Source organism: Triturus cristatus, chromosome 4_2 (assembly GCF_964204655.1).
Source record: "Triturus cristatus chromosome 4_2, aTriCri1.1, whole genome shotgun sequence".
Lineage (NCBI taxonomy): Eukaryota > Metazoa > Chordata > Amphibia > Caudata > Salamandridae > Triturus > Triturus cristatus.
Window position 1 is genome coordinate 304741558 of NC_140586.1, and position 19449 is coordinate 304761006.

Sequence of the window (19449 nt, forward strand, 5' to 3'; positions counted from 1 at the left end):
TCCATAGGAAATCTCAAAATTCTATTTTGAATAACTTTGGCGCCGGTTGACGAATCCTCGCAAAATTTTCAAAACTAATGGGGCGCTACGCTCCGCTCCTACCCTGAAAGTCTCGGGGTGATTCGTCAAGCGGGGGCTGAGAAAAAAGGGGGGTCCCAAAACGCGTTTTCCCCATGCATTTTTCCATACGACCTTTAGACACAGCTACAGCCCGAACGGCTGAACAGAATTACTTGTAATTTGGCAGAGAGGTAGTCCGCAGGTCAAGGAAGTGCCTTTTGTAGGTCTGGTGTAAATCTGTTCAGTAGTTCCTGAGAAAATAGCATTTAAATTAATATATATATCTGTAAGCGCGCTCCGTGCGCTTACCGTGCGCTTACGGTAAGCTTACCGTACGCGTACGGTGCCGTGCGCGAGCGCGAGCGCGATTCTGATTGGTTGTTAGATCAAAGTAAACATTCGAATCGGTCGAAACCAGGAAGTATCGGCCGCCATTTTCTGTCTGTCGCACTGAAAAAAAAAGGTTAATAACATGAAAAGGGGGCAACGAAGAGAGTTGCAGACCCCCTAGCGTTCGTCAGGGGGTTCACGAAGGACCAAAAAGTATAAAAAATAAATTTAATGATTTTAAAAAAAAATCGTGGGGTGCGCGTACGGTAAGCTTACCGTACGCGTATGGTAAAAAACAAATAAAAAAAAATTAACAATCAAATTTAATATATAAATCTAAGGACCCCCAAGGGAGAAAAAAATAATTGATATTTTGAAAAAAATGGCGAGGCGTGCACGGTACGAAATGCGCGACGTGGGCGCTTGGTGCGCGAAGCGCACCGAGCGCCCACAGCGCGTGCACGTGCGCGCAAAAATTAAAAATAAATACATAACTTAGCATTTAAAAAACCGTACAAATTCACTGAAAAAACCATAGGTTTCACACACGTTATAGTTAGGAATTAGCATTTAAAAAACCTTGCAAATTCACTGAAAAAACCATAGGTTTCACACATGTTATGGTTAGCTGTACATTTCACTCGTAAAAAACCAATGAAATTCCACGTTATAGTTAGTGCAGGCAACTATAACTCACGCGACCGCAATCCTCTGTTGATGCTAATACTGTATCTTTAGCTATACATATATTACAAATATTTATTTTTCATAAAGACACATATGTCATCAGTGATGTAATATCTGACATCATCAGCAGAGGATTGCAGTCGCGTGAGTTATAGTTGCCTGCACTAACTATAACGTGGAATTTCATTGGTTTTTTACGAGTGAAATGTACAGCTAACCATAACATGTGTGAAACCTATGGTTTTTTCAGTGAATTATATATATATATATATATATATATATATATATATATTACCTACTGGCGGTCGCCAGTAGGTAGTTATAGTTAGGACCACGTTTCCATAGGAAAACCTCAACATTCTATTTTGAATAACTTTGGCGCCGGTCGACGAATCCTCGCGAATTTCTCAAAATAGGTGGGGCGCTACGCTCCGCTCCTACCCTGAAAGTCTCGGGGGGATTCGTCAAGCGGGGGCTGAGATAAAAGGGGGGTCCCAAAACGCGTTTTTCCCATGCATTTTTCCATAGGACCTTTAGAACGAGCTACAGCCCGAACGGCTGAACAGAATTACTAGAAATTTGGCAGAGAGGTAGTCCCTAGGTCAAGAAAGTGCCTTTTGTAGGTTTGGTGTAAATCTGTTCAGTAGATTCTGAGAAAATAGCCTTTAAATCAATATATATATCTGAGCCCGCTTACGGTACGCTTACCGTACGCTTACGGTAAGCGTACGGTGGCGTGCGCGAGCGCGATTCTGATTGGCTCTTAGATCTTAGTAAACATTCGAATCGGCAGAAACCAGGAAGCGGCGTCCGCCATTTTGTCTACCGCACTGAGTGTTATGTATCAAACATGATGGCCAAAAACATGTTACGGGGATGTTTTGACAACTCCCTCTCACATAGTCATGTTGAGGGAGTCCCCAAACATCCCCCAAGAGCAAAAACGGCATTATTTTTTTTTCGGCAATTTCGCGGGGTACGCTTACCGTACGCTTACCGTAAGCGTACGGTAAAAAAATAAAAATAAAAAAAACACTATCCACACTTTCTCCACCCCTTGTGCAAATGGTGGCCGAAGGCCACCATTTGTGCATGGCTTATCAGAGCACAGAAAATTTTCCCAAAAAATTTCAACAGATTACCTATCACAAGGAAGCGCATAATATGTCCTCCATGTGCGCACGGTGCGCGAAGCGCATCGTGCGTACATGGCCCATCTAGCGTAACGTGGGCACGGCACTAACTGCGTAAAGTGGGTGCGCGGTGCGCGAAGCGCACCGCGTGCTCACTGTGCGCGCACGGTGCGCGAAGCACACCGTGCGCGCACGGAACGAACTGCGTTAAGTGGGCGCGCACGCCACGAATGGCGTAAAGTCACTTAGCATTTAAAAAACCGTACAAATTCACTGAAAAAACCATAGGTTTCACACACGTTATAGTTAGGAATTAGCATTTAAAAAACCTTGCAAATTCACTGAAAAAACCATAGGTTTCACACATGTTATAGTTAGCGGAAATTTTACTGATAAAAAACCAATGAAATTGCCCCGTTATAGTTAGTGCTGGCAACTATAACTCACGCGACCGCAATCTTCTGCTGATGACATATGTGTCTTTATGAAAAAAAAATATTTGTAATATATGTATAGCTAAAAATGTATGGAAGAAGACATGGGCAAATAAGTGTCTAAATACAGTATTAGCATCAGCAGAGGATTGCGGTCGCGTGAGTTATAGTTGCCAGCACTAACTATAACGGGGCAATTTCATTGGTTTTTTATCAGTAAAATTTCCGCTAACTATAACATGTGTGAAACCTATGGTTTTTTCAGTGAATATATATATATATATATATATATATATATATATATTATCTACTGGCGGTCGCCAGTAGATAGTTATAGTTAGGATCGTGTTTCCATAGGAAATCTCAATGTTCTATTTTGAATAACTTTGGCGCCGGTTGACGAATCCTCGCGAAATTTTCAAAACAAATGGGGCGCTCCGCTCAGCTCCTATCCTGAAAGTCTCGGGGTGATTCGGCAAGCGGGGGCCGAGAAAAAAGGGGGGTCCCAAAACGCGTTTTCCCCATGCATTTTTCCATAGGACCTTTAGTCGAAGGTACAGCCCGAACGGCTGAACAGAATTACTTGAAATTTGGCAGAGAGGTAGTCCTCAGGTCAGGGAAGTGCCTTTTGCAGGTCTGGTGTCAATCTGTTCAGTATTTCCTGAGAAAATAGCATTTAAAAGCATATAAATATCTATACGTGCGAGCACGGTGCCGTGCGCGAGTGCGCACGTGGCCGTGCGCGAGCGAAATTCTGATTGGTTGTTAGATGTCGGTAAACATTCGAATCGGTCGAAATCAGGAAGTGTCGGCCGCCATTTTGTCTCTCGCACTGAAAAGGAAAGGGGGGAAAAAAGGTGGAAAACGTGAAAAGGGGGCAGGGAAGAGAGTTCCTGACCCCCTAGCCTTTGTCAGGGGGTCACAGAAGGACCCCCAAGGGGCAAAAAAACATTTTCTTTTTTAAAAATCGTGGGGTGCGCGCACGGTGCGCGCATTGCACCGTGCGCCCAAAGCGCGCGCACGTTGCACGCACGGTGAAAAACCTTGGAAAAAAAAAATGTAATAAATATATAACTTAGCATTTAAAAAAACGTACAAATTCACTTAAAAAACCATAGGTTTCACACATGTTATAGTTAGGAATTAGCATTTAAAAAACCTTGCAAATTCACTTAAAAAACCATAGGTTTCACACAGGTTATAGTTAGGTGGATATTTCATCAGTGATGTCATGAGTGATGCCACTGACCATGTCATGAGTGATGTAATATGTGACGTCATGAGCAGTGGATTGCGGGCGCGCGAGTTATAGTTATCTGAACTAACTATAACGGGGGAATTTCATTGGTTTTTTACGAGTGAAATATCCACCTAACTATAACCTGTGTGAAACCTATGGCTTTTTAAGTGAATATATATATATATATATATATATATTCACTGAAAAAACCATAGGTTTCACACATGTTATAGTTAGCTGGACATTTTACTGATAAAAAACCAATGAAATTCCCCCGTTATAGTTACTGTAGGCAACTATAACTAACGCGACCGCAATCCTCTGCTGATGCTAATACTGTATTTAGACACTTATTTGCCCATATCTTCTTCCATTAAATTTTAGCTATACATATATTACAAATATTTTTTTTTCATAAAGACACATATGTCATCAGCAGAGGATTACGGTCGCGTGAGTTATAGTTGCCTACAGTAACTATAACGGGGGAATTTCATTGGTTTTTTATCAGTAAAATGTCCAGCTAACTATAACATGTGTGAAACCTATGGTTTTTTCAGTGAATTAGCAAGGTTTTTTAAATGCTATTTCCTAACTATAACGTGTGTGAAACCTATGGTTTTTTCAGTGAATTTGTACGGTTTTTTAAATGCTAAGTTACTTTACGCCATTTGTGGCGTGCGCGCCCACTTAACGCAGTTCGTTCCGTGCACGGTTTTTATCAACTTTAATAAGCCCTGTACATTTGGTGGCCTTCGGCCACCAAAAGCACAGGGGGTGAGGTCAATGTGGATAGTGTTTTTTTTATTTCGATTTTATAATTTCATGTTGCCAAAATTACGTTTTTTTTCTCGATTAATAAGCCCTGCACATTTGGTGGCCTGCACAGGGGGTGGGGTAAGTGTGGATAGTGTTTTTTTTATTTTTATTTTTTTACCGTAAGCTTACCGTACGCTTACGGTAAAAAAATAAAAATAAAAAAAAGCGTACGGTAAGCGTACGGTAAGCGTACCCCGCGAAATTGCCGAAAAAAAAATAAAACCGTTTTTGCTCTTGGGGGATGTTTGGGGACTCCCTCAACATGACTATGTGGGAGGGAGTTGTCAAAACAGCCCCGTAACATGTTTTTGGCCATCATGTTTGATAAACAACACTCAGTGCGAGAGACAAAATGGCGGACGCCGCTTCCTGGTTTCGGCCGATTCGAATGTTTACTAAGATCTAAGAGCCAATCAGAATCGCGCTCGCGCACGCCACCGTAAGCTTACGGTAAGCGTACGGTAAGCGTACGGTAAGCGTACCGTAAGCGGGCTCAGATATATATATTGATTTAAAGGCTATTTTCTCAGAATCTACTGAACAGATTTACACCAAACCTACAAAAGGCACTTCCTTGACCTAGGGACTACCTCTCTGCCAAATTTCTAGTAATTCTGTTCAGCCGTTCGGGCTGTAGCTCGTTCTAAAGGTCCTATGGAAAAATGCATGGGAAAAACGCGTTTTGGGACCCCCTTTTATCTCAGCCCCCGCTTGACGAATCCCCCCGAGACTTTCAGGGTAGGAGCGGAGCGTAGCGCCCCACCTATTTTGAGAAATTCGCGAGGATTCGTCGACCGGCGCCAAAGTTATTCAAAATAGAATGTTGAGGTTTTCCTATGGAAACGTGGTCCTAACTATAACTACCTACTGGCGACCGCCAGTAGGTAATATATATATATATATATATATATATATATATATATATATATATATATATATATATATATATATATGTATTGGTTTCAGAGACTTTATAGTTAGAAATTAGCATTTCAAAAAGCTTTGAAATTCACTGAAAAAACCATAGGTTTCAGAGACGTTATAGTTAGAAATTAGCATTTAAAAAACCTTAGAAATTCACAGAAAAAAACATAGGTTTCAGGGGTGTTATAGTTAGCTGGCCATTTCACTCGTACAAAACCATAGAAATTCCTCCGTTATAGTTAGTTCTGCTAACTATAACTCGCGCGCCCGCAATGCACTGCTGATGATGTCACATATTGCATCATTCATGACATGGTCAGTGACATCACTGATGACATCTCAAATGACATCACTGATGACATCACTGATGACATCATCCACGTGACAATCTGATTCACCTCATCATACACTAGTATAACCTTTCATCACTCACTGTAAGAACAGAGTACCATATTTGAAACCATTGACACACCAATACCAGTTACTACATACCCACTCACTGATTCCTAAGTCTACACACACAACCACCCATTCAACAACAGAATAATTTATACATGCAGTCACTAATTAATAGAACACTATCAAATGCACTTATACACATATATAGACATTGACACATCAGCAGTCATCTTAGTCAATTATGCAGTCATCCTACTCACTCATGAAAAAAAATAATCACACTTACATTTACTCACTTACACAATTATCCAACAACACCTCATTTATTCAAACACATAGTAACTCATGGTTAATATGTTAAGAAATCACCGTTACAATTATACACTCATTCATATAGTTACTCTCATAATTACTGACTCTTACACATACTTATTTGTATACACCAACTCTCACATACAATGCCTTTTACTTTTTTACTTTGTGAAGATATACAACTAAAACATATATTCGCTCACCAACACACAAATAAATACACTCAGTCACCCAAACAACTGTTTCCACATGCACTCTTAAACCTATACACCTAGTCAATCAACCATTCACACATCTATGCATAGTTACACACACCCCATCCAACCACACACAAACTCAGTGTTCCATACAAATACTCACCCAACTAATCAATAACTAATATACACACTCATGTAGTTAGTGACCAACTGTTGCAGCATGTTATACAACAACGGAACAGTGATGCACACATTCACATAGTTTAGTTACTAATGTATTAAGTGAGGCACTTTTAATTACTCACTTAAACAGACAGTCAGACAGCTACTAAATCCTCCATCCAGACAGTTATATATCCACTCAATCTTCAATACAGATTGGTATATATATAATACATATTTAAATTTCAAACTAAACCACATTCACTGGATGATGTCATTAGTGATGTCATTCGAGATGTCATCAGTGATGTCATCAGTGATGTCACTGACCATGTCATGAATGATGCAATATGTAACATCATCAGCAGTGCATTGCGGGCGCGCGAGTTATAGTTAGCAGAACTAACTATAACGGAGGAATTTCTATGGTTTTGTACGAGTAAAATGGCCAGCTAACTATAACACCCCTGAAACCTATGGTTTTTTCTGTGAATTTCTAAGGTTTTTTAAATGCTAATTTCTAACTATAACGTCTCTGAAACCTATGGTTTTTTCAGTGAATTTCAAAGCTTTTTTAAATGCTAATTTCTAACTATAACGTCTCTGAAACCTATGTTTTTTTTCAGTGAATATATATATATATACATATATATACACACATATATAAACATATATATAATCTGCATATCTATATAAATACAAATATATATGCATGCATACATATACATATACATATATGCATACATATGCATGTTATGTACATGAAAATTTGAAAAACACTAATACAAGTAAAGCTAAAAAGCCACCTAATTACAAACAGAATTGCTTTAACTTAAACGAGGGCGAGACCTATTGCATTTTCAATGCTTGTTTACTTTGGTTCCATCAAGAAGGTATTCAGATGTGTCACACATTTGCCATAAATTCTGATTGTTAGCACTCTGATTGCTCATTAGATCACTGTAGTAAAGCTACTGCTCACCAGGGAAGTCTGCTGCTGGCATTCAAAGTGCGTGTTTCAGTCTGCATGTCAGAATTCTTTAATGAAATAGAAGAGGATTTGAGAAGTCACTCAAAATGTGCCCTAATTTTTCTTTCTGCAGCACTAATCATACTTTCTATGGCAAAATGAACCCCCTCATTTTGTTCCTTATTAAATTAAATGTTTTAAGAGTTACCACTTTATTCCACTCAAGGTGGCTTCAGGTGTACCATACGTTTGTCATAAGTAGGACTGTTAGAGCTCTAGTTGTTCTTTAGAACACTCTGGGAAGCTGCAGTAGAACACAAAGGAATCAACTGACAGTCTCTGCCCTTGTTGTCGTGTACATGTTTTACTGAGAATGTCAGACTTCATTCTCTCATGACTGAGAAAGATAATGTGAATTTTCAGAAAATATGCTCTCAGTTTAGCTTATAGATCACCTTCCAAACCTCTGTGGGAAAAGCATGAGACAATAGTTTTCTCTCAAACATGATTCATGATATCCCAGCAGAAGGCTTTTTCACATGGTAAAATCACCTTAGAACACACCACAATTCCTAAAATGAGTATGGTACCATCAACAAATGATTTAAAATGTAACTAAAGTCTTAAAACCTTCTATTAACTGCAATGTTTTTTAATGTGGTGCTATCATGTATATTGGTCCCAAGATGGCTGCCAACACTTCTTGGATGAAGTGCTGACAGCCAATCAGATCTCACGATGAGATGTGCGGTTAGGCTCCGCCCAGATATATCTACGATTTTACTTTTGATTTTCACAGGAACTGCTGAACGGATTTACACCATTTAACCAAAAGGCACGAGTGTGAACCAAGGGCTATCTTTTTGCCAAATTTGGTGTAATTCCGTTCAGCAGTTCGGGCTGTAGCTGCGACTAACGGTCCCATTCAAAATTGCATGGGGAAAACATGTTTTGGGACCCCCCTTTTTTCTCGGCCCCCGCTTGACGAATCACAACAAGACTTTCAGAGTAGGAGCTGACCGGAGCGGACCACGCCGTTTGAAAATTTCGCGAAGATTCGGCAACCGGCTCCAAAGTCATTCCAAATAGAATGTTGCGGATATCCTATGGATAATAGGTCCTAACTATAACTACCTACTGGCGACCCACACAGGCACTCACACACCCACTAACACACTCACACAGCCATGTACACACCTACACAACCACTCACACACCTGTACAGCCACTCACACACCCACTCACAGACCCACAAAACCACTCACACACCCACTCACAGATGCCCACAGCCAGTCACAAATGTACTTACACACCCACCACACTCTCACACCTACTTACACACTCACTACACACTTACACACCCACTCACACACCCACACAACTACTCTCACACCTGTACAGCCACTCACACACCCACTCAGGTATTCCTACAGTCACTCACACACCAAGAGACACAGAAACCACTTACACACTCATACAGCCTCTCACACACCTACTTACAGACCCAGAGACGCAGTCACACATCCACTCACAGACCCACACAGGCACTCACACACCCACTCACACATCCATGTACACACATACAGCCAGTCACACACCTACTCACAGATCCACACAGCCACTTACACACCCACTCACACACCCACCACACACTCACACACACACTCACACAACCACTCAGACACCTACTCACACACCCATACAGCAACTCACTGCATGCGGGGGATTACCTGCAGGCTCTATGGCCAACTCCCTGCTGCACACAGCCTAAGGATGTGCATGGTGGCGACTGGATTAATGTATGGTGATTAAATATTACTTTATGTTAAAAAAACTAGAAATTCAATGAAAAAAACAAAGGCTACAGGGGCATTAAAGTTAGTAAATAACATTAAAAAAAGTAGAAAAAAACAAGGGTTACAGCGATATTATAGTTAGGAAACAGAATTGTTTTTAAACATTAGAAATTCACAGAAAAAATCACACTTTACACACACAAAACCACCACAGAAATTCAGCAGGTAGAGTTATCTGAAGAAACTATAACTCATGCCCTAAGGTAACTATAACTTGTGCCCTCGCCTTCCACTGGCTAATTACCCCATATATTACATCACTCATGACATCTTCTGTGACATTAAAGATAATATTACTGCAACATTTGAAATAAAATGATTGATGAAAAAACTACAAGCGATAGTTCCTTCACTTAACTCTACCTATAACTGCTGAATTTCTCTGGTTTTGTGTTGTGTGTGTAAAATGTGAATCAAATTTTAACGTCCCTGTAACCTGTGTTTTTTCCAGTGAGTATATATGTATATGTGTATAAATATATATACACATACATATATATACACATATATATACATATCATAAGCTCCAGTCCACCATAAGTGTACCGAGCACACAGGAGCGGGTGCGGTCAGTGCGTGGCGGGGGTTCCACTGGATAAATTCACCTCACTCTTCAGGGTGTAACAGAGAGAAATGCCTCAAATAAATCGAGGAATTGGAAACGGCAATTATTGCTGAACAGGATGGCAAAACCAGAGAAGAACTCTGTGAAGCCATGAAAAAACGTCTCATAGCCTATGAAGTCAAAATCAAACAACGCAAACACACTATATTCAACTGTGATGCACATGATTACGAACAAGGGAGAGTGCTGACATTTGTGCACAAGTATGATGCTCCAAGAAGAGCTCTAAGAAGCAGTGTCACTCGGAAGACAATAGAACAGAGGGAGACTTCAGAATCAGACATCACCACGGATAATGAACAATCAGGGGAAGAGGGCGCAGAGCAAATTCCCAAACGTTCCCTTTTACACAAGGAATTTCAGTTACTAAGGCAGTCGTGGCAACAGGGAGTATGAGGCAAACCCCCGGAACGCAAAACTCAGCAAAGAAAAGAAAAACAAGGCGAGGAGGCTACAACAAACATAGCCATAGCTTCACTGACAAGAAGCAAACAGGGTTTCAGGAAATAGATGAAGTAGATGAATTAACTATCATCAATCTAACCCCTCAAAAACTTACTGAATTTGAAGAGACAACATTGAAGAAAGGACTAACGTTCTGTCCCACACAAAATTTTGAGTACACTCAATCTCGGATTGACCTTTATTTATTCACACATAAATTGAAGCTATACAAGTTCTTCAAATTGCAATGTCTCTCTGAGCATCAATAAGATCAACCCCAGAAGCAAGACAAACATCTACAGACAATCTAACAGGAGAGGACCTTGATAACCCCTGCATATTAGTTGATCAAGAGCCTATCTCTGAAACAGGAGATTTAACTGACATTGAGAGTTTTGGAATTGAACCAAAAAAATCATATCTGGCTTTAAAGTGAAATCGACTTTTGTTCCAAATATGCCATTTGATACCATAGATGCCTTTGAAGATTCAGTAAAAATCGACCTGAATCAAATACGAATGAACAAATCTAAGACCATCAGATCTAATCAAGTCAAATAAAATTTCTCGTATGAACAGAGAAAGGCAATTGCAGGAATCCAACAAGACCCCAGCACAGTATGCAAACCATCTGACAAGGGGGGCAATATTGTGTTAATGACCAAAGATTACTACAGCAAGGAAGTTCTGCGACAGCTATCTGACAGTGTTTGCTATGCGAGAGTCACCAAAGAAAGATAAAGCCAGAGTATCATCGAATATCACAAAATGATACAGAAGTGGTTCAGCTTGGGGATGCTAGACCAGGAAGAAATGCGATTTTTGAATTGCTCTTATCCAGTGACACCGATATTCTATCATCTTCCTAAAATTCATAAAGACGCTAGCAAATCCCTGGGTCACCCGATCATTTCTTCGAAGGGCAGCCTAACAGAACATATGTCACAATTTATTGATTCCTTCCTTACTTCATTTGTCCAAACATAGCCATCTTTTGTATGCGATACAAAAGATTTCATCCGAAAAATTTCTAATATATACTGGGAGCCAGGCATGTTGATGGTAGTGCTGGATATAACGAGCCTTTATACATGCGTAGATCACATATGCAGGGCATACAAGCAATCAGATATTTTCTAAGGGACAGATCGTTAAAATTGCCTGAACACAATGAAATGTTGATTGAGTTCGTAACATTCAGTTTGAGCAAGAAACAAAGAGGAAGGTGCACCAGATAAAAAGAGTCCAAATCCAAACAAATGTCCTTAATGTTTCCTTTTATTTTCTTCTAATATGAAGAGATAAAACCCAGCCAACGCGTTTCGTTCCACACTGGAACTTCTTCAAGGCAAAAATAAGTTCTTTATTTAATTCAAACGCAGAATGCAGTTTGGCACCATCCCGTATGCATGGGAAGTTCCCGAAATCGAAAATCCAGTCTATGAGTATTAGGCTTGGAAGGCGTTTAATATACCACAAGTTTTCAAAGAAGGCGAGTTTGTCTGTTTAGTACAGTTCATTTTTAAAACTCCATAATAAGATCAGGATTAGAGGGGTTCCAAGATTCTAGGAAGTCCCGTATACCGAAAGACCAGGAAATTAGTTCGTTCCCGCTGCACATTCAGTTTGAGCAATAACATCTTCCTCTTTCAAAAACAATTGTATATACAACTGAAAGGTACAGCCATGGGCACCTGCTTCGCCCCCAGCTTTGCGAATTTATTCGTAGGCTGGTGGGAGAAGCAGGTGGCATGGGCTGATAACAACAACAGATGGGTTTCATGCATAGTGGGATGGCATCGTTACTGCAGGAAATTCTGTTTTAGAGGCACATAGCAACCACCCCAATCCCCTCAAAAAGAGCATCCCCTATGGAGAATTGTTGCGTATAAAAAGAAATTGCACGAGGCAATAAGATTTTGTACAGGCGGCTAATGAACCCATAAACAGATTTAAAATACAAGGATATTCTGACGATTTATCAAGACCTTAAATCGGGTAAACAGAATTCCGAGGAAGTGTCTCTTGAAAGACCAGACGATTGAAGGACACACCAGCATAGATTCACAATTTAGAGTGATTACGACCTTCTCTAACAAGGCACAAAAGGTTCGCAACATTTTTAAACGCAACTGGCACATTCTCAAAACTGACCCCATTATTGGAAGTAATTTACCTGATTATCCCAAAATTACATATAGGAGATGTCGATCAATAAAAGACAGTCTGGTACAGAGTCACTTTGAGATTAGTCCCAGGAATCCACGAATCAGTGATTTGACAGGGTTTTTTCCTTGCACTAAATCTAAGGCATGCAAAAATAGCCCCAAAACATCAACGTATGCCATACCAGGCAGTGAGAATCCCAAAATGATAAACACATTTCTCACATGTAACACTCCTTTCTGTGTCTACTGCCTAATATGCCCCTGTAACCTTATGTGCATTGGGAGTACCATTCATCCAACAAAAAAGAGAATTTTAGAACATGCGAGGGCAATAGAGAAAAATGATTTGTCCTATCCCATTGCGAGACACTTTGCCAAATTCCATGAGAGCAACAGAAATCTGTTACGGTTTTTCTGTCTTGATCACGTCCCACATCATGAAAGAGGGGGCAACAGAGAGATAAAACTTCGTAGACTTGAGTCTAGATTTATTTTGATCTCCAGACATGTGTTCCGAAGGGACTCAATGTTGAAGAGGAATTATCATTTCATTTAGGTTGATTTGTTATTTTCAATCCAATGCATAAGGCTGAGATCCCATCAATACTATAATCTGTAATATCAACATATATTTACTATATGGTGACTGGAACCTGCAATACATGTGTGTGGGTTAAAAGCTCATTCAGAGCATGATAACTGCCATTCTCAGAGTACACAAATGTCACGGCACAGTTGTTGAAATTAAGCTTGTTGAAATTAAGCAAGTTGATCTAAAAATCACTGTCACCTTAATGGATTGTTATGAACAAGGCTAAAGAATATTAGTGGAATACTCATTTAATTGTAACGTTACGGAGCTCATTCTGAGCTTGATTGATGATTTTTTGATGTCCATGTTATGATCATTATCATTTCCATACTGATTAATTTTATACATCTTGCAAAAATGAATTCTCTTTATTATGAATGAATTATCTTTATTATTTATGGATGAATTGTGATGAAATTCACGGTATTGAGTCACTCCAATATGGCGGTGACATTGGAGCACTTCGGGAAACTAGGCTGTCTTCAATGTTTATGACTAAAATGTATTCGCACATGTGCATTTGTACATAAAATATGGCGTTGCTGCTGGTAAACTTCGTAGTCGAAAAAGGCGCGAGCCGAAACGCCTCCTGCTTCTGTGAACCCGGTAAAATAAATATCGAGTTCTTCACCATTCGTGAGTGCGGCCTCTTCTTTTTTTGAAGAGTGAGCTGTACATATATATATATGTACATATATGTTTTTGTTATGTTTCGTTTTTTAATAAATGAGGGCGGTAGCCACTCTGTAGTTATAGTTAGGGGTACCAGAGATAGGAATTCCTTGGATTTTTCACCATTAATAATTTTGCACCCGTCTGACTAATCCCCACAAGGCTTTGCAGACCTATTCCTCTTTGTACATTGGAAGAGTATGCAAAGTTTTGTGGAGATTCGTCAATGGGCGTAAAGGAAAAAGGGGGGCCCCAAAACAAATTTGGGCACGAATGCATTTCCCATGGACTTTGTACTTCAGCGCAAAAACGGCTGAATGATTTGAATGGAATTTGGCAGGATTAAACATGGATTATCCTTTTGGGTACTAAATGTAAGTAGGGTAAGTAGTTTTTAAGTTATAAGGCATTTTATCTTAGTGATATCTGTAGTTTCTGTACTTTTTCAAACGTTTGTATATAACCCCTGCTTTCAACCTAATACCACTGATTTAATGGAGCATCCCCAAATAATAAATCTATACACATTTACTTAAGGAGCCATCCTACACACTCACACTCCAATGCACCAATTCCCAAGTAAAAGTAAAAAGGTTGCCAGATACACCCAGAGATCCAACGTCCAGCTCTACCAGTGACAGTGCCAAAAATGTACCCTATTTCTTCAGGGTTGTAGCTTGCACTCCTATCAGTTAGTTCAACTCTAGCAAAGACTATAAAAGAGTTACAGTACAAAATGTCAAAACGGCTGATTCTAGCAACTTTAACAGACATTTTAAAATGTCAGTGGGTGGAGGCACAAGTGTTAAAACGGTGTGGAGTAGGTTTTGCAGCAGATTACACATTTTTCAAGTACTTAGTGTTTGTGAAAGCTCTCCTTTACAGTATGATGCTACGTCCCGAGCTCCCATCAACTTTCTTCTCTTACCTAAAGTGTCTCCCATGACCAAAATGGAGCGGCGGGTCAGATCTGCATCGGCCACCTGGTTGGACAGGATCACAGCTAGGTGTGGCCTCCAGTCACCCCACTTTGGATCCCCACAACACTGCAGAAAGCAACAACATGAAGAATGAAGAAATAACTTCAATAAAACAGAAGCAATACAAGCAACACTCTTATTTCCTCACAGTTGTTTCCACTGTTCTGTGGAATTAGAACAATAATAATTACTTTCAGTCCTCCCTTGACCTTTGTCATCTTTACAAAACACCCATACAAGTGCTGCACTTTAAACTTCTGAACACTTTGTACTGATGTACTTACAATATACATATACCAGATGTTAAAAACAAGATATGCTTGCACGGTTTCCTACTTAAAAATTATCAGAATACACGGATCGACATTTTTCATGTAGAATGGGTACAGACCAAAATGTTGCAGTCTCTCTAATGATGCATTTCTATGTGGTTAGGTTATTGTTTGTCATTTTATGAAATATTTTCTATTTCCTTTCAATACATTATCACATGCATAACAAGAAGATAGAATATGTTATCTTTGTTAGTATTTAAGCACTGTAGAGATACATTTAGGGTTATATTTAAGTTGGGGATTAGCATTACATTTAAATTTACTGTTAGGAAATATGGCCAGCGGGACAACATGGCCGACGTATTCTTCTGAGCTCCGTTACAGGTGACCTTGTTTGGCATGTTGAACCTGCACTCTGAGCAAGCCTAAACTCATTGGTGGATCCTCTGACGAGCCAGAGAGCACAGCACTGAGGTTGGTATACCTGTGAAGCTGGTAAATTAGGCTGTAATCGGAGGCGGCAGAAGCATTCGTGAGCATGGGGGGGGGATAAGTCAAGATGGTGCCCAGACAAACAAGGAGGTGGCAGCAGATCAGCGGAATAGTAGGTGACGGCTGAATAAGTAAGTGAGAAATAGGCTCGGAACACCTCCCGTTTTGATCTGCTTCTCCATCAACCCTTGAAGAGGGCAGAGGGTGACTGAAAGAATGGATTCCCACCTTCTGGTTCATCTTAGAGACTTCACAAGTGGAGACTAGAGAACAAAATAAAGCACTGAAGCGGGTAGCGGATACAGAGTGTGGGTCGGAGAGCAGTGCAAGACTTACTTGATCCTGGTCTGCCTGCACATGAGCTTTGAAATGAGTGAAGCACGACTAGTGGCACTGGTGCTCATCACCTGGCCCACCTAAAAGGCCCTGGCCTAGTCTACTGATATTGAACCAGGGTTAACGAATCACAGTATAATCATCACTATGAACCAGACATTACCCGCAAAGGAGAAAACGGAACAGGTGTGTGACCAGCTAAGGAGTCTGGTTTGGGTCTGGCGGTGGACGGTCATGGCACTGTGCTTGATGATGCACAAAGGCAATAGAGGTCCTGTCACTGAGGCCTCCATAATGATACACACCTTAAGTGTGTGAAGATGGACACAGATGTGATGACTTAGTGAGGGAGGTGTTCCGCAACTCATATTCTTAAGGGTAGAATGGTGGGAATAAGGGGCACAGCTTGAGGTGAACCTGACATTTAGCTGAAGAATGAAAGGCCTGGCCACAGCAAAGAGAGCTTGAGTGACAATATGAGGGCAGGCCTAGTTAAAGGACAGACTGGGATTGTTTACCAACCCTGGACGAACCATAAAAGCAAATGTCTGAATCATAAACAACATAATGCCAAGCAAGCTGGTCAAGAAAAGTGGTAGAGATGATTAAGTTTTGAGGCACACATCTCAAGCTCTAAAAGTGTCTACCACCCTAGAGATGTCCATTGAAAAATCTGACATGGCTGCATGAACGGAAGGCCATGGCATGAGAAAGGAGTACCTTATATCTTGTCTTCAAGATCTGCATAAAGAATGGAAGAAAGATCTGCGACAACAACTGGATCCGGTCAATAAGCACTAATGAAACATTAGTGACCATAAGACAAGATGTTGAAACAGAGGACACCAGACAAGATCACTGAGCCAAAAAAAACAACTCAAGCAATTAATTAACAGCTCTGGAACCAAAAGAGGATATGTTACAATTAAAACCCAAGATCTGGAGAATAGGGCAAGGAAAGACAACAGAGAAATTTCCAATGAAAGTGAGGAAGGCAAATGATCTGATGTTGGCCCATATGTTCAGGCAGGGGTCAACCACGCCTTGGCACTGGAGGGTGGGATCATAGAGATTGAGAGGACTCACGCAGCAGGACCCAAAAGACCCACTACAGTATAAAGACTCAGGAAGATAGTGGTGAAACTAACATCTTATCAGCAAAAAGAAAATATTTTGACGGAAGCTCTCCAAGGTGACCTTTGGGAACAACAAATGTATCCTGTTGCTGGACCTCTCACACTCAACTCTGAAGAATAGTAAAAGTATTAATCTTTTAACTGATGTCATCAATAAAGACAATATTTAGAACAGTCATTTTCATGTGGGGTGATATTTAATTTTGAGAATAAGCTACATCATGGGTAGAAAGCCTAAGAATGTCCTAAAGCTGTGGGTAAAGCTGTGCTGCGTATAGATGATGGAGCTAGCAGAAGATCAAAGTCCTTGGACAGAGAAGGAAGTTAATCAACTAAAACAAAGGCACCGATAAGCTTGTAAAACATCATGAGAGGTGGATGAGAAACATGCAGTGACCTTGTCTTATCGTAGAAAGTATGTGTGTTAGTGGATATGTACCTTAAGAACCAGCCTCAGAACTAGAATGATGAAAACCTCGGTTGAGGAATGAAGAATGGCTGAACATGGTTGAAAGCACTATCTAAACAAGTTGGTATGGAAAAAGATAGCCGAGCCAGACCAGGTGGGTAATAGTAGCCCAGTACATTTCCACAAGACTAGTGGTAGTTGGTATGAGAGCGGGCTATTGAGCATTTTTGAAACACTAATTTACAAGGATATTAGTTGAAATTTTATTTCTTATCAGTTCTGTGGGGAAACCTTCAGAGGTGAGGCATGATGGAAACTATCAAAAGCATGGGAGAGTGAATAATAAACTGAAGCTTGGGCAACATCGTCCCACAGATAGAATTTCTCATAGAAAATGCTCTAACTATCTGCACTCCAAGAAGGCAGATATTGTAGCAGACATTTGATTTCTCCAAAGGATTTATACTTATATGCGTGACAATTGTGGGCTTATTCAGAACACCCATTCGGAAACACTTACACATTTACCCTTAATACAAAACTCCGTGCCCACCTTCCAAGAGCCATTCATCAAAACACTGAGGTTTTGATTATACAGAAAGCACTTTATGTTGCTTTTGGAATGAGGATCTCCCCTGCATGGAAATTGGCATGTTCCCTTGCTGTGAGTGCCCGACTGCATGTTAATCTGGCATCCTGACTTTTATTTTTTCTCTTGGGTTATGCTAATTTACAGTGTGCGCAGAGGCTAGGCCTGTCCCTGACAATGTGAGATCCATGACTTGACCAAGCATGCCCTCATAGTAGAAGATGGGATACAGTCTCTGCCCTTGAAGCTATATAACATGTCTCTGTCCTGGAAGCTAACAAGCAACAATGTCTCAACAGGTAATATTAGACAGACCGTTTATAAAGCATGCACATTTAGTTGCAAAAAGGAAAGACAGGGAGACTGAAGGGGTGGTTTGCAAATTATACGAATTGGAGGGACATATTTAGAAGAATCAATGGACATGTTCAGCGAATTGTACATTTAAATAAAGTGAAAGGACTTATTGAAAGAACAGAGTAGGGTAGGGGAAGTACCCAAAGTGGGAGAATGCCACAACATAGATGCATCCCAGTTTAACACATTATCAAAATTATTGGTTTGTGGCTGGAGGGATAGGTGGAGACAAGGTTAAGTGAAGCGTGGACATAAAAACAGTGTATCACAGGATGAGCAGAATATAAATCGCAAATCACAGCCAAGCCTAGATTGTGCAGTTAGGCATCCCAATGGGTAGGGCGGCGGGAGACCACAGTGTGGACCTGTATAGGAAAAACAACATGTAGGCGATTCGCAAGGGCTCATACTGGGCCCGATTCACAAAAGTAATCTGAGACAAAATCCTAACTTTACGACTTTCGGTATTCACAAAAGGCATTTAGGAGTAGTGAAGTTAGGAATCCTAACTTTACTACTCCTAAATACCTTTGTGAATACCGAAAGTTGTAAAGTTAGGATTTTGTCTCAGTTTAGGAGTAGTAAAGTTAGGAATCCTACCTTTACTACTCCTAAGTGCCTTTTGTGAATACCGAACGTCGTAAAGTTCGGATTTTGTCTCAGATTACTTTTGTGAATCAGGCCCACTGTTTACGTAGTGTGTAGGGATGTGAGATTGCAGATAGGGCGCAAGCCCCATTAAGTATGGATAGTGCTGTGCCATTCGTCCAGGGTGTTCAGCCCATGGTGGACGGAGTCACATCGTGCCCCTCCAAATCTTCACATGTATAATTTTTATGTACTTGGTCATT

General features: G+C 40.4%; 1 protein-coding gene across 3 annotated transcripts in view; it reads right to left on the reverse strand.

The window, feature by feature from the left end:
* SEC16B (SEC16 homolog B, endoplasmic reticulum export factor) overlaps positions 1-19449 on the reverse strand; it is a 325648-nt gene that overhangs the window by 182029 nt on the left and 124170 nt on the right. For all 3 annotated transcript variants that reach the window (XM_085601607.1, XM_085601609.1, XM_085601608.1), the window contains exon 13: positions 14953-15070. In XM_085601607.1, the coding sequence (XP_085457733.1) occupies positions 14953-15070 (118 nt within the window). The remainder of the gene's footprint in view (positions 1-14952; positions 15071-19449) is intronic.